This window comes from Erpetoichthys calabaricus, chromosome 9 (genome assembly GCF_900747795.2).
Source record: "Erpetoichthys calabaricus chromosome 9, fErpCal1.3, whole genome shotgun sequence".
Classification (NCBI taxonomy): Eukaryota; Metazoa; Chordata; class Cladistia; order Polypteriformes; family Polypteridae; genus Erpetoichthys; species Erpetoichthys calabaricus.
In genome coordinates this window covers 41,603,657-41,615,961 of record NC_041402.2, presented here as the reverse complement: position 1 = coordinate 41,615,961, position 12,305 = coordinate 41,603,657, and the positions used below count along the sequence as shown (strand labels likewise).

Genomic DNA, 12,305 nt, shown 5'->3' with positions numbered 1-12,305 from the left:
ATGTACCTGCCACTTTTAAAATCGCTTCAATATCCCCAATGTTAAAAAAGTCTGGTGTTGATGATGACAATCTCAATAATTTTCATCCCAGCTCTCACTTACCTTTTTTGTCAAAAGTTCATGACCATGTTGTGGCCTCCCAACTCACTGATTACTTAACTTCTAATAATTTGATAGAACCCTTTCAGTCTGGTGTCAGTCCAATCTGACTGATAGGCAAGAGTTGGTTAGTCTTAGCAGCAGCAGATCCAGCTCAGCACCAGTCACACAAGGAGTTCCTTAGAGCTCTGTCCTCGGCCCTCTGCTCTTCTGTATCTATATGCTTTCCCTTGGACATATTATTCATAGCTTTGGATTGGGTTATCATTTTTATGCAGATGATACTAAACATTGTTTCAGTGTTAAAAGTGAAACTGTCTCAATTGCTTCATTGGCTTTCTGTAGTGCACGTTTGAGACGCTACAGCCCCGGAGGTATTTAAGGGGGAGTTGGCATGACAGGGGGAAGTTAATGGGAAGAGAAAAGGAGGGCAGGAGCGAGTGAGCGAGCCTTGCTAGAGGAAAGGAAGCAGGCGGACGGAAATGGAGACCTGGGAGAGAAGCATGTGGCTAATGCTCAAGGGGGCTGTGAGTTGCTCCTACTGAGAAGCTTGGAAGTGGGAGCAATCAACTTACTCCAGCAGAGTCACCACGCAAGACTGGGAAGGCAGTGAGAGTCAGAGAGTGGAGACTCTGTGGTGCCCCGTGCAACACCATGAGATGGGTGGCAGGGGCACGAGCAGAACAGAAGGGAGTATGTTACTGTTGGATGATGTCTCTCCAGACTGCGAGATCCAAATAGGATAAGCAGGGGAGATGTCAGTTTTTAAAGGGTTGCAGCAGAGCTCATGTTCTTATGGACAGCTTCCTACCAAGTAATTTTAACCTTGTTATTACTGGATTATTTAGTTAATTTTTTTAACCTCCACAGTTCACATTTTATTGGATTATGTATTTAGTGGAACATTTTTGAGCACTGCACTATTTGGACATTGTTGTTTTTTAGATGGTTTTAATAAAAGCACTTTGGCACCTTTATGCACCTACCCCTTGCTGCTGCGGGTGTGTCCTCATTTGCTAGGTTCATCCCTCAGGTACATTATCAGCAGTAGTGGGTTAAAGAAGGGGGTTCGGAAGGACCCGCTAGCATGGAGCTGACCTTGCATTGTCAGAAACATATCCCATGTTCGCTCATTCCTCTCCTTTTCTAATGCTGAGAAACTTGTCCATGCTTTTATCACATCCTGCATCGATTATTGTAATTCCCTACTGGAAAGTGCCCCTTCAAATCATACATTACAGCTCCATTTAATTCAAAACTCTGCCTAAACTCTTCAAAACCTATCCTGCTTTGTCTTCACTGTCTTCACTGGCTCCCTGTGTCTTACAAGACTGAATATAAAATTCTGTTAATAACCTACAAAGCTTTAAAATGCCTTGCAGCGGAATACATCAGTGACCTGCTACATTGTGTTTGCCAACTAAGGTCCCCTGATTCTGCCAATGTTGTTGTGCTCCACATTAACCTGCACTTTAAGGGTGACGGGTTTTCACCTGTACAACGTCCAGACTTTCGAATGAACTCCCTAAATTAATTAGATCAGCTGACTCAAATCATTCTTTTAAAAACAACTGAAAACTCATCTGTTCAGGAAGGCTTTTAACTTAACCTAACATTCTGCCCCTTCTTTCAGTTTACTTCTCTGCCTAGATGCTCCAGATAATTTGTGTGTGTATTATTATTTTACTTGTTCAGGATTTCTTTTAGTACTGAATTTACACTTAACTCTCTTTTTATATTTTTCTTTTCTTTATTCTGTTTATTGATTTGTATATCTTGTATTTATCTGTTGTAGTGTTCTATGCAGAAAATATTTTTATCCAAAGTACATATAGCATGTTGTTCTTTCTGTAACTCTGTGAAGCACCTTGAGCATGGAAAAGGTGCTATATAAATAAAATGAATTATTATTATAAAAATATTTAATGAGTGAAGTGTACTCTAACAGAACACTTGGCAAAATGAAACAAGTACCTTTTAATGAAATAAATTTGACGCACTGTATGTCTGTTTTTTAGTGGATTTTAGTTAATGAAATCTGGCCCTAGACACTATACACTTCTATAAATAATAGTGTAATTTATTTTTCTTTTCCTGCTTGTTGAAACAGTCTCAGGCAGGAAGAGGCTGTTACCATAGTAACCTGATCATACTGGTGAAGCTTTAGACTTATTTGAACTGATGAACGGAAGCTGTGATTCAAGAAAAAGGAATACGAGTGCTTTATTTTTGAAGCCTTGGTGTTTTTATGGATGCAGTCACTTGAAAGCAGTAGTGCTTTGATTTTGTTTTTCTTTTTTTCTGTCAAGAGAGGTGTGGCATCAGGCACAATTAAGCTAACTTTATCCAGGATCTTCTGAGGCAAAAAAAATAATTCTGTTACCATCTAGGTTCAAATTGATAGACAAAGACAGTAAAGACTGGGAGTGAAAAGAGATGTAATCTAAGGGACACAGATTATGGAACTGATGAACAGAATGGAGAATGAGAGTGGAAAGCAGACATTTACAGGTATAGTGACTGACATCCAAAATTAAAATCAAGGAACGTCTTACTATGGACTAGGAACTTAAAAGCTACAAATTTAATGGTCCTCCTTTCAGATCAAATAATGGCAATTATATCTGTGTATTTATCAGTCATAATCTTTTTTGTTGACCCTGCAAAATATCAGCAACAAAGCAATTGTTTTTATTGAATGGTCAAGATAATGATGGCCATTTTCTAAAAATCTAGAATACATATAGCTTACAATCTCGCACTGAAAAAGCAATTAAGGTCTTATGCATTTTCTAACCCTCATTTTCTTACTCTGTATATACTGTATATAGAGGGTGAGTCAAAATTATTTTAACATTTGAATGGCAGAAACAAATTATTCACAAAACATATTTCATACAGTATGTTCAAGATGATTTAGTGAAATGTCTCTACCTGTTCGCCATCATGTTTAACACATGTACCATATGTGGCACATAAATTGTCCACAAAAGTTGTATACAAGTATATACATAGCAATACCATTAGTGTTAACATAATTTTGACTCACCCTGTGTAATCCAAAGTTGACTTGCACACTCACTCACTCACTCACTCACTCACTCACTCACTCACTCACTCACTCACTCACTCACTCACTCACTCACTCACTCACTTACTCACCATGTTTCTGTGCAATAAAAAGCTGAAACCTGCAGGATAGAACATCTAGGGTAAATTTGAATATATCAGTGCTTAGGGGTAATACTCCCGATAATAAAAAAAATAAATAAATACCTTAAAATTTCAAAATGCTTAGACAGATTTGATTGAAATTTGGTGACATTATAGTAAAAAGAAAATTAGCCAACTCATATTTTTTATTAGGTGATAAATTATTAATTTGTTGTGGGTTGGCACCCTGCCCGGGATTGGTTCCTGCCTTGTGCCCTGTGTTGGCTGGGATTGGCTCCAGCAGACCCCCGTGACCCTGTAGTTAGGAATATAGCGGGTTGGAAAATGGATGGATGGATGGATGGATATTTATTAATATTATGCTAACTTACGTGCTCTGAGCTGAGAGCATGCTTTTTGCAAATGAAGGTCTGACAGGCCGAGTTGTCTCCAGCAGATTATAACAACTTGCACCCGGAATGGTCCATAACATGACCAGGATGACCCATGCAAAGAGGACACATACAGTCAAGAGTAGGTCCAAAAGGGCTCCACTATAATAACAAACTATGTGTAAACGGTGCAGATTCTTCTATAAATAAATAATGCAATAAAAACAGGTGTTTAAGTGGAGGTTAAAAAGTCTTCGTTCATTAGTTCAAATAAGTCTGAATCACAATAAATGAATCCATACAATTGAGGATGTAATCCCAGTGCAGAATGTGTCCTTTAAAAACATTGCTGAGCCATAGTGCTTCCATCTAAAAAATGACAACTTCTCAGCTCATCTGTATAGGTCTCCTCAGTGTGGGGAGATGTCTGTCAACAGACACAATCAACCCTTTACAATCCAGGTTTGGATTCTCACCACCATTCCTTCAGCATCCATGATGCACCACGCTAAGCCCTGCTCTGTTTCCTGTCCCACACCACTGCATGGCCTTAAGGCAGGAGCCCTCTTAGAGCACTGGATCACTCCTATTCCCTGTATGGTTAGCAAGAGTGACCCTTTAGACCCCCTCACTTCCCGACTGCTTTCCTGCACTCAACGTCACATCTGCTCCTTCATGATTCTTCCAGTGCTTCACTTTCATTTTCATTTAACCTTCGATCCTTTTCTCTCTGTTGTTTCTTCTTTGAATTTTTGTTGTCCTCACCCTTTTTCCTAATAAGGCTTCTTTCATTATTTGGGATGCAGTTGTGCTCGCACTTATTTTAGACCCCAGATTATTAATGAGGCAATTGACCAAACTACATGCGTCTGTATATGAATGTACAATCAATCGAATAACCAATCAACACACTGAATATGCTCAGCCAAACACACCTAAACTCCTCTGATGCCTAATTGCCCCAATATTTATATACAGTATTTTAAATTGCACACTGCAACAGACTTCACTTGCTGTACCACAGAAAGATGGAGCAAAAATTATTGACATGCCAGACAGCAGCACTAACAAATAGGGTGGTGTCCTAGCAGAAAAAAGAGATGTGACCACCTCTGGTGTCTACAGTCAGGTATGAAATGGAAGGAGAAAGCTCAAGATACGAAGGTCAGCGGTTAGCATGCACACTATAAACCGCAAGTGCCGTAGGTGTTGCCTTACAAGAAACAAAAAAGCAGTGAGAGAAAAGTAGCTGCGGAAGCAGTGTTCTCCAATCCAAGACCAGCCAGGAGTGATGCAGTGGTATTGGGAGGGGGATAGGGGCTTCAGAGACTTAAGGTCCTGATCTGTTGTGTTCAGCCCCTGATCTTTTTTTTAATTATATACATGGCAATAGAAGTAAGCCTTTGATTCTTTTGTCCATCATATACAATATAGCCCCTGATCAATGCCATTACATAAACGTACGCAAAAGCCCAAAGGGTCACCCCTTCTTATGGTTTTACAGTATATACTGTTAGTCTGCATGCAACACAGAGGGGCTAAGATCCTGATACCTGCAAATCCTAAAAACGGCACTGGACCGAAAGTGTCAGTTTAAACTTACCGGGTCCCCCACGAATTATTCCATTGTACTGTAATATACATTTGCATCTTTGGACTCTCAAAGGGAACTCCCACACCTGACCTCCAAAGTCATTTACATTTATATGTGCATCTGCTTAATTTGAATGGGAATGCCCCACTGTTAGTCTGCATGCAACACAGAGGGGCTAAGATCCTGATACCTGCAAATCCTAAAAACGGCACTGGACCGAAAGTGTCAGTTTAAACTTACCGGGTCCCCCACGAATTATTCCATTGTACTGTAATATACATTTGCATCTTTGGACTCTCAAAGGGAACTCCCACACCTGACATTTATATGTGCATCTGCTTAATTTGAATGGGAATGCCCCACTCCCTTGCTCTCCAAAATACTTTTGCATTCGATTACCATTCTTATCATGGTGGAAGCTACAAATGGAGTACCTAAACCACCTCCACTCCGCTCTTCTTTAAATTGCACAATACTCCGTCCCTGGTTTTGGATCATGACACTTGAATTTTTAATGGGGAAGCCACAGAAATTCTGTTGTAATGCCCAAAGTTATTACTACGTACTCCTTGTTCTTCATGTTAATAAAGCAGTGGTACATATGGTACCGGCATTTATGTATGTCCAACTTCAAGCACTGCTTTGAATATACAGTTACACTTATGATCTTTAAAGAAGACCATATACAACTAATGAAGAAAACTAAAAGAAATACTGTACTTGAAAGAACTACTGAAAAAAATGAAAATGGTAAACATCTAATAATGATAATAATATATTGTAGCACCGCCACATAAATGTACTTTCTGTTTTTTCTTTCGTCACTCTACTGTGCTATTACCAATGAGAACCTGTCTCTGTCTGAGCATATATAGAAAACAGTGTAAGGCCTAAATTGAGCATATTGGATATACGTCAATTGGGAGGACCTTTGTGAGGTGGTAGTCTGTTGCAGCAATTTCTGGGAGGGTGCCATGGAAACAGAAACAGATGTACTATTAAAAAAAGAGAGTGAAAAGGCAGAAAAAGAAGAGGAAAAACAGAGCCTGAGCCTTATGGTGGAGGTAACAGATGTGAGCTATTCAAACCCAGGAGAGAGATTGTCCACTTTGAAGAGATTCCGGTATACCAATATGAAGTGGACAGAAGCCGTTGGGAGCTGACCAACAATCCGATTTGAACACATCGCTAAAAACATGGTGAATTATAGCTGTTACAACCACTATAATATACTGAAATTCTACTTTATTCCTACAGTTTACCCATTACAATTGAAAAGAATGCTCTTTCCTGAAATAATCATCAACAAAAGCAAAGTCACTTGGAAAAGTAGGAATTGATCTAATGGAGGAATGTTTTACTCATCAACAATTGTATATGTCATGTTCAAGAGTAAGAAGCTCAAGTGACCTAATCATATTATTATTACTTGACTGATGCCTTTATCCAAGGCAATTTACAACATCTGAGATACGATTGGTTACATATTTTTTGTTTTTCCATTTGGGGCATAGGCAGGTGAAGTGACTTGCTTTTGATCACACAGTGTCAGTAGCAGGACTTGAACTCACTACTTCAGCATTTAAAGCTCTTTGAGAAATATGTTTTTCCTGAATGGAGTTAGAGAGAGACTGTCAAAAGCATTGTTTTAATACTCTGTTCCATTTAATTAGGGGAAATGATAAGAGTACTATATATGCTTAATTGTCTTAAAATAAGCTTCATTGATGTCTGCCAAGTATCCATGGTTTAGCACAACTAACTTTTTCAACTTTTGGAGCCAATTTTAAACAATATGATTGTGCAAAGAGTTTAAGGAATCTAATATTCAGATTAATTAACTTGTAGATGTAGATTCTAGATTGTGCCATACTGTATATTGTTAATGATTTCTATGTAAAGAAATTTGATCTATGATTATGGAAGAAAAGAAAACAAAATAGCATTCAAAAAAGAATTCTTTGGTTAAGAATACTTTTGTCAAGCAGATTTTACTGTGAGAGGTTCTCACATTACTTGTTAGAGAAAACCCAATTAGACAATAGGACTCACCTTATTCTACATTATACAAAAATGTTTTTAGCAGTAACATGTCACATCATATTTTATTTACCTTTCACTGCAGAAAACTGAAATTAAGATGGTTTTTAAATTAAATTTTGACATTTTTGAGACTATTTACTATGAATAGTTTTTGATACACATTTTCATACATAGAATATATGCACTATTTAATTTTAAATAGTTAAATCCAACTAAAATTGTTTTAAAATAAGCAGGAACTTATTTTGTGAATTTCCCCTTGAGGATTAATAAAGTATCTATCTATCTATCTATCTATCTATCTATCTATCTATCTATCTATCTATCTATCTATCTATCTATCTATCTATCTATCTATCTATCTATCTATCTATCTATCTATCTATCTATCTATCTATCTATCTATCTATCTATCTATCTATCGCCATTGTTCAGAATGCTGTTTGCAATTACCAGAATGATTTCAACATCCAGCTTTAAAAAGGATATTTTAGTTTCTATGGTGATTTTTCACTGCATCAGTCGGCAGTATTCATAGCTGTTCATTTTTAGCCATTTCAGAGTTCAAAGCATTATTATTTTGTGATCCTCATAAAGTGCTGTCAACAAGAAAATGATTACTAATAAAAATTAAAGAAGTAAAAGATGGGGACACAAAATTTAATACATGAAAATTAGTTGATGACTGATGCCTCTAATATTAATGACTGCCATCTGTTAAAAATCTAGGATCTGACTGTCACAAATCATCTTACTGATAAAGAATAATCTTTTTTTGATGTTTTTAATGTTTAATATTTAAATATCTTAAACAAACTGCCTTGGGAAAATTGCATCCTATCTTTAATGTTGGCACCAATGGTCAGGCTAGGCCTATATTTGTCCTATTGTAATAATTGCAACGCCTGAGGCTGGCTTTACTGTTGACATTGTGGTCAATTAATTTAGCAAGGGAAGGTATTATGAATATTACTCTAGGCAAGATGTTGAACATCCTGTAATGGAAATAATATTGGAGCTCTTTCTTCACTTTACCTCATAAACTGTTTACCTCGTAAACTGTGGTCCAACTCATTTTTTATTATTATTGTTTATACCTCCACTGAAAATTCAAATCCAAAACAGCTTAACCTTAACAAGCATAAAATTTGAAAATGTTACTTCGATTAAAAGGTTTTGAATAATTTAGAAATTAGGTTATGTATTGTTTCTTTTTAACAGTATGTTGTTGATTTTTTTGATTTTAGATTGGTATTTTTTTTAAGTTTTCTCCAAACAGTATCTACAAAATCCCATCTCTCAACTTATTACTCTGCCTTGTTTTTTTACTTAGAGATGTTTAGAGATGTTTAACAAGAACAATGTTGATTCTGGTATAGGTTCTTTTCTTTCTCTTCACTGTAACTCATCACTCTTCAGCATTATCATAACCTAGCAGAAGCCAAGATACTGATGGTCAAATTGTTTATTTTATACACCTTGGCAAGTGCCTGGTATGTACATCAAGACAAATTTTGGTTACCTAATGATTATTTAAACTATTAGCAAAATAAATCAGGAAATAAATACACAAAAGATTGTCTATTGTTAATTCTTTCAATAAAAATATAATGATGTAATTATTTAGTTTTCTCAGTTCCATTATTTATCTTGCTGTATAAAATTAAGACAGTACTTAAAAAATAATAATAATGTTACACAGTCACCATGTTGTTTTATTTCATAGGTGGGCATAGATTTTACAGCATCTAACGGAAATCCTCGAGATCCAACTTCATTGCATTATATCAATCCCATGGGAACAAATGAATATCTGGCAGCTATCTGGGCAGTGGGACAGATCATTCAAGATTATGACACGTGAGTCTGTTTTGGCCACATGAAGATGATGTAAAATTATTCATAATTATGATTTCAGTCATGACTGCAATAATTTTTGTAGATGTAGACTACATTTGTGATCATTCAGAATTACAATTTCCAAACCAGTAACTTCTACAGAAAGTGATTTTTTTTTCATTTACAAAGTTTTATGTGGAAAAAATAAATCTAAAAATCCAGGATTACAAAATGGGAAAAATGTAGGAGGGATTGGCATAGTGAAGACTTTGTGATAAATAAGATCTAAGATATTTGAAGCTCTCTAATCAGTAGGAAGATTGAAGGTGTATTGATAGAAACTAGAGGTGGATCATAGCCCGCCACAACTTTGACGCCTGCATATGAAAATCAGCATAGAAATATAGAAATTATTACTTACACTATATCGTAAAGAAATTCAGTTTCTTTTGTTGCTTTTAAGCACCAATTGAAGGTAAATTTTAGAAAAAAGCAAGCTTGCTGTCATTGGCTGCTCATTGTTCTCAAACATGCTGAATTCAATTTATTGTGTCAGGGGGCTGTAACCTATATCAACAGCCAAGTTTACAGTAATCCCTCCTCCATCGCGGGGGTTGCGTTCCAGAGCCACCCGCGAAATAGGAAAATCCGCGAAGTAGAAACCATATGTTTATATGGTTATTTTTAGAATGTCATGCTTGAGTCACAGATTTGCGCAGAAACACAGGAGGTTGTAGAGAGACAGGAACGTTATTCAAACACTGCAAACAAACATTTGTCTCTTTTTCAAAAGTTTAAACTGCTCCATGACAAGACAGAGATGACAGTTCTGTCTCACAATTAAAAGAATGCAAACATATCTTCCTTTTCAAAGGAGTGCAAAGCAAGCAGTCAAAAAAAAAAAATCAATAGGGCTTTTTGGCTTTTAAGTATGCGAAGCACCGCCGGTACAAAGCTGTTGAAGGCGGCAGCTCACACCCCCTCTGTCAGGAGCAGGAAGAGAGAGAGAGAGAGAGAGACAGATAAAAAAAATCAATACGTGCCCTTTGAGCTTTTAAGTATGCGAAGCTCCGTGCAGCATGTCCTTCAGGAAGCAGCTGTACACAGCCCCCCTGCTCACACCCCCCTACGTCAGCGCAAGAGAGAGAGAGAGAGAGAGAGAGGGAGAGAGAAAGTAAGCTGGATAGCTTCTCAGCCATCTGCTAATAGCGTCCCTTGTATGAAATCAACTGGGCAAACCAACTGAGGAAGCATGTACCAGAAATTAAAAGACCTATTGTCCGCAGAAACCCGCGAAGCAGCGAAAAATCCGCGATATATATTTAAATATGCTTACATATAAAATCCGCGATGGAGTGAAGCCGCGAAAGGCGAAGCGCGATATAGCGAGGGATCACTGTATTTTGTATTTTTTAAATATCTAAATGAAGCTGCAGCCTTTTTTATCATTGGTATTAAGTAATCAGTTTAGTAAGACCACCCATATCCTGCTTTGTTGTAGATATCTGTTTAGGATTCTGTGATTGACAAGCATGTTAAAGTACACATTTAGAATATCTTACAAAGTGCATACATATATTCCCATTTGTAATTTTGCATTTGAGTACCACATTTCAGACATTACATTACCTAATTTAGAAGTAAACCATGCCATTCCCTTTTTTTAAAAATCTGTACATTCATTATCTGCTTAATTTAGTTCAGGGTTTTGGGAAAATGGTGTCTATCCTGGCCAACCATGGACACTAATCCTTCACTGGGCACAATCATGCGTACAGCTGCACTGGGTCATACAGGGGCAGGAAGACATCCATTTACTTAAACTGCACTGTTCTTAGTTTTATAATTTTTGGCTCTTCAGATAAAATTCCAGAATTACTGTCAATTATATAAGTACAGTGCATCCGGAAAGTATTCACAGCGCATCACTTTTTCCACATTTTGTTTAAATTACAGCCTTATTCCAAAATGGATTAAATTCATTTTTTTCCTCAGAATTCTACACACAACACCCAATAATGACAACTTGAAAAAAGTTTACTTGAGATTTTTGCAAATTTATTAAAAATAAAAAAATTGAGAAAGCACATGTACATAAGTATTCACAGCCTTTGCCATGAAGCCTTGAGATGTTTCTGCAGCTTAATTGGAGTCCACCTGTGGTAAATTCAGTTGATTGGACATGATTTGGAAAGGCACACACCTGTCTATATAAAGTCCCACAGTTGACAGTTCATGTCAGAGCACAAAACAAGCATGAAGTCAAAGGAATTGTCTGTAGACCTCCGAGACAGGATTGTCTCGAGGCACAAATATGGGGAAGGTTACAGAAAAATTTCTGCTGCTTTGAAGGTCCCAATGAGCACAGTGGCCTCCATCATCCGTAAGTGGAAGAAGTTTGAAACCACCAGGACTCATCCTAGAGCTAGCCGGCCATCTAAACTGAGCGATCAGGGGAGAAGAGTCTTAGTCAGAGAGGTGACCAAGAACCCGATGGTCACTCCGTCAGAGCTCCAGAGGTCCTCTGTGGAGAGAGGAGAACCTTCCAGAAGGACAACCATCTCTGCAGCAATCCACCGATCAGGCCTGTATGGTAGAGTGGCCAGACGGAAGCCACTCCTTAGTAAAAGGCACATGGCAGCCTGCCTGGAGTTTGCCAAAAGGCACCTGAAGGTCTCTCAGACCATGAGAAAGAAAATTCTCTGGTCTGATGAGACAAAGATTGAACTCTTTGGTGTGAATGCCAGGCGTCACGTTTGGAGGAAACCAGGCACCGCTCATCACCAGGCCAATACCATCCCTACAGTGAAGCAAGGTGGAGGCAGCATCATGCTGTGGGGATGTTTTCCAGCAACAGGGACTGGGAGACTAGTCAGGATAAAGGGAAAGTTGACTGCAGCAATGTACAGAGACATCCTGGATGAAACCTGCTCCAGAGCACTCTTGATCTCAGACTGGGGTGACGGTTCATCTTTCAGCAGGACAACGACCCTAAGCACACAGCCAAGATATCAAAGGAGTGGCTTCAGGACAACTCTGTGAATGTCCTTGACTGGCCCAGCCAGAGCCCAGACTTGAATCCGATTGAACATCTCTGGAGAGATCTTAAAACGGCTGTACACCTATGCTTCCCATCCAACCTGATGGAGCTTGAGAGGTGCTGCAAAGAGGAATGGGCGAAACTG

At 38.0% G+C, this 12,305-nt stretch overlaps 1 protein-coding gene across 1 annotated transcript in view; it reads left to right on the top strand.

The window, feature by feature from the left end:
* cpne2 (copine II) overlaps window positions 1-12,305 on the top strand; it is a 165,787-nt gene that overhangs the window by 96,423 nt on the left and 57,059 nt on the right. Inside the window, 1 exon segment of the mRNA XM_051931693.1 lies at window positions 9,008-9,141. Within this exon segment, the coding sequence (XP_051787653.1) occupies window positions 9,008-9,141 (134 nt within the window).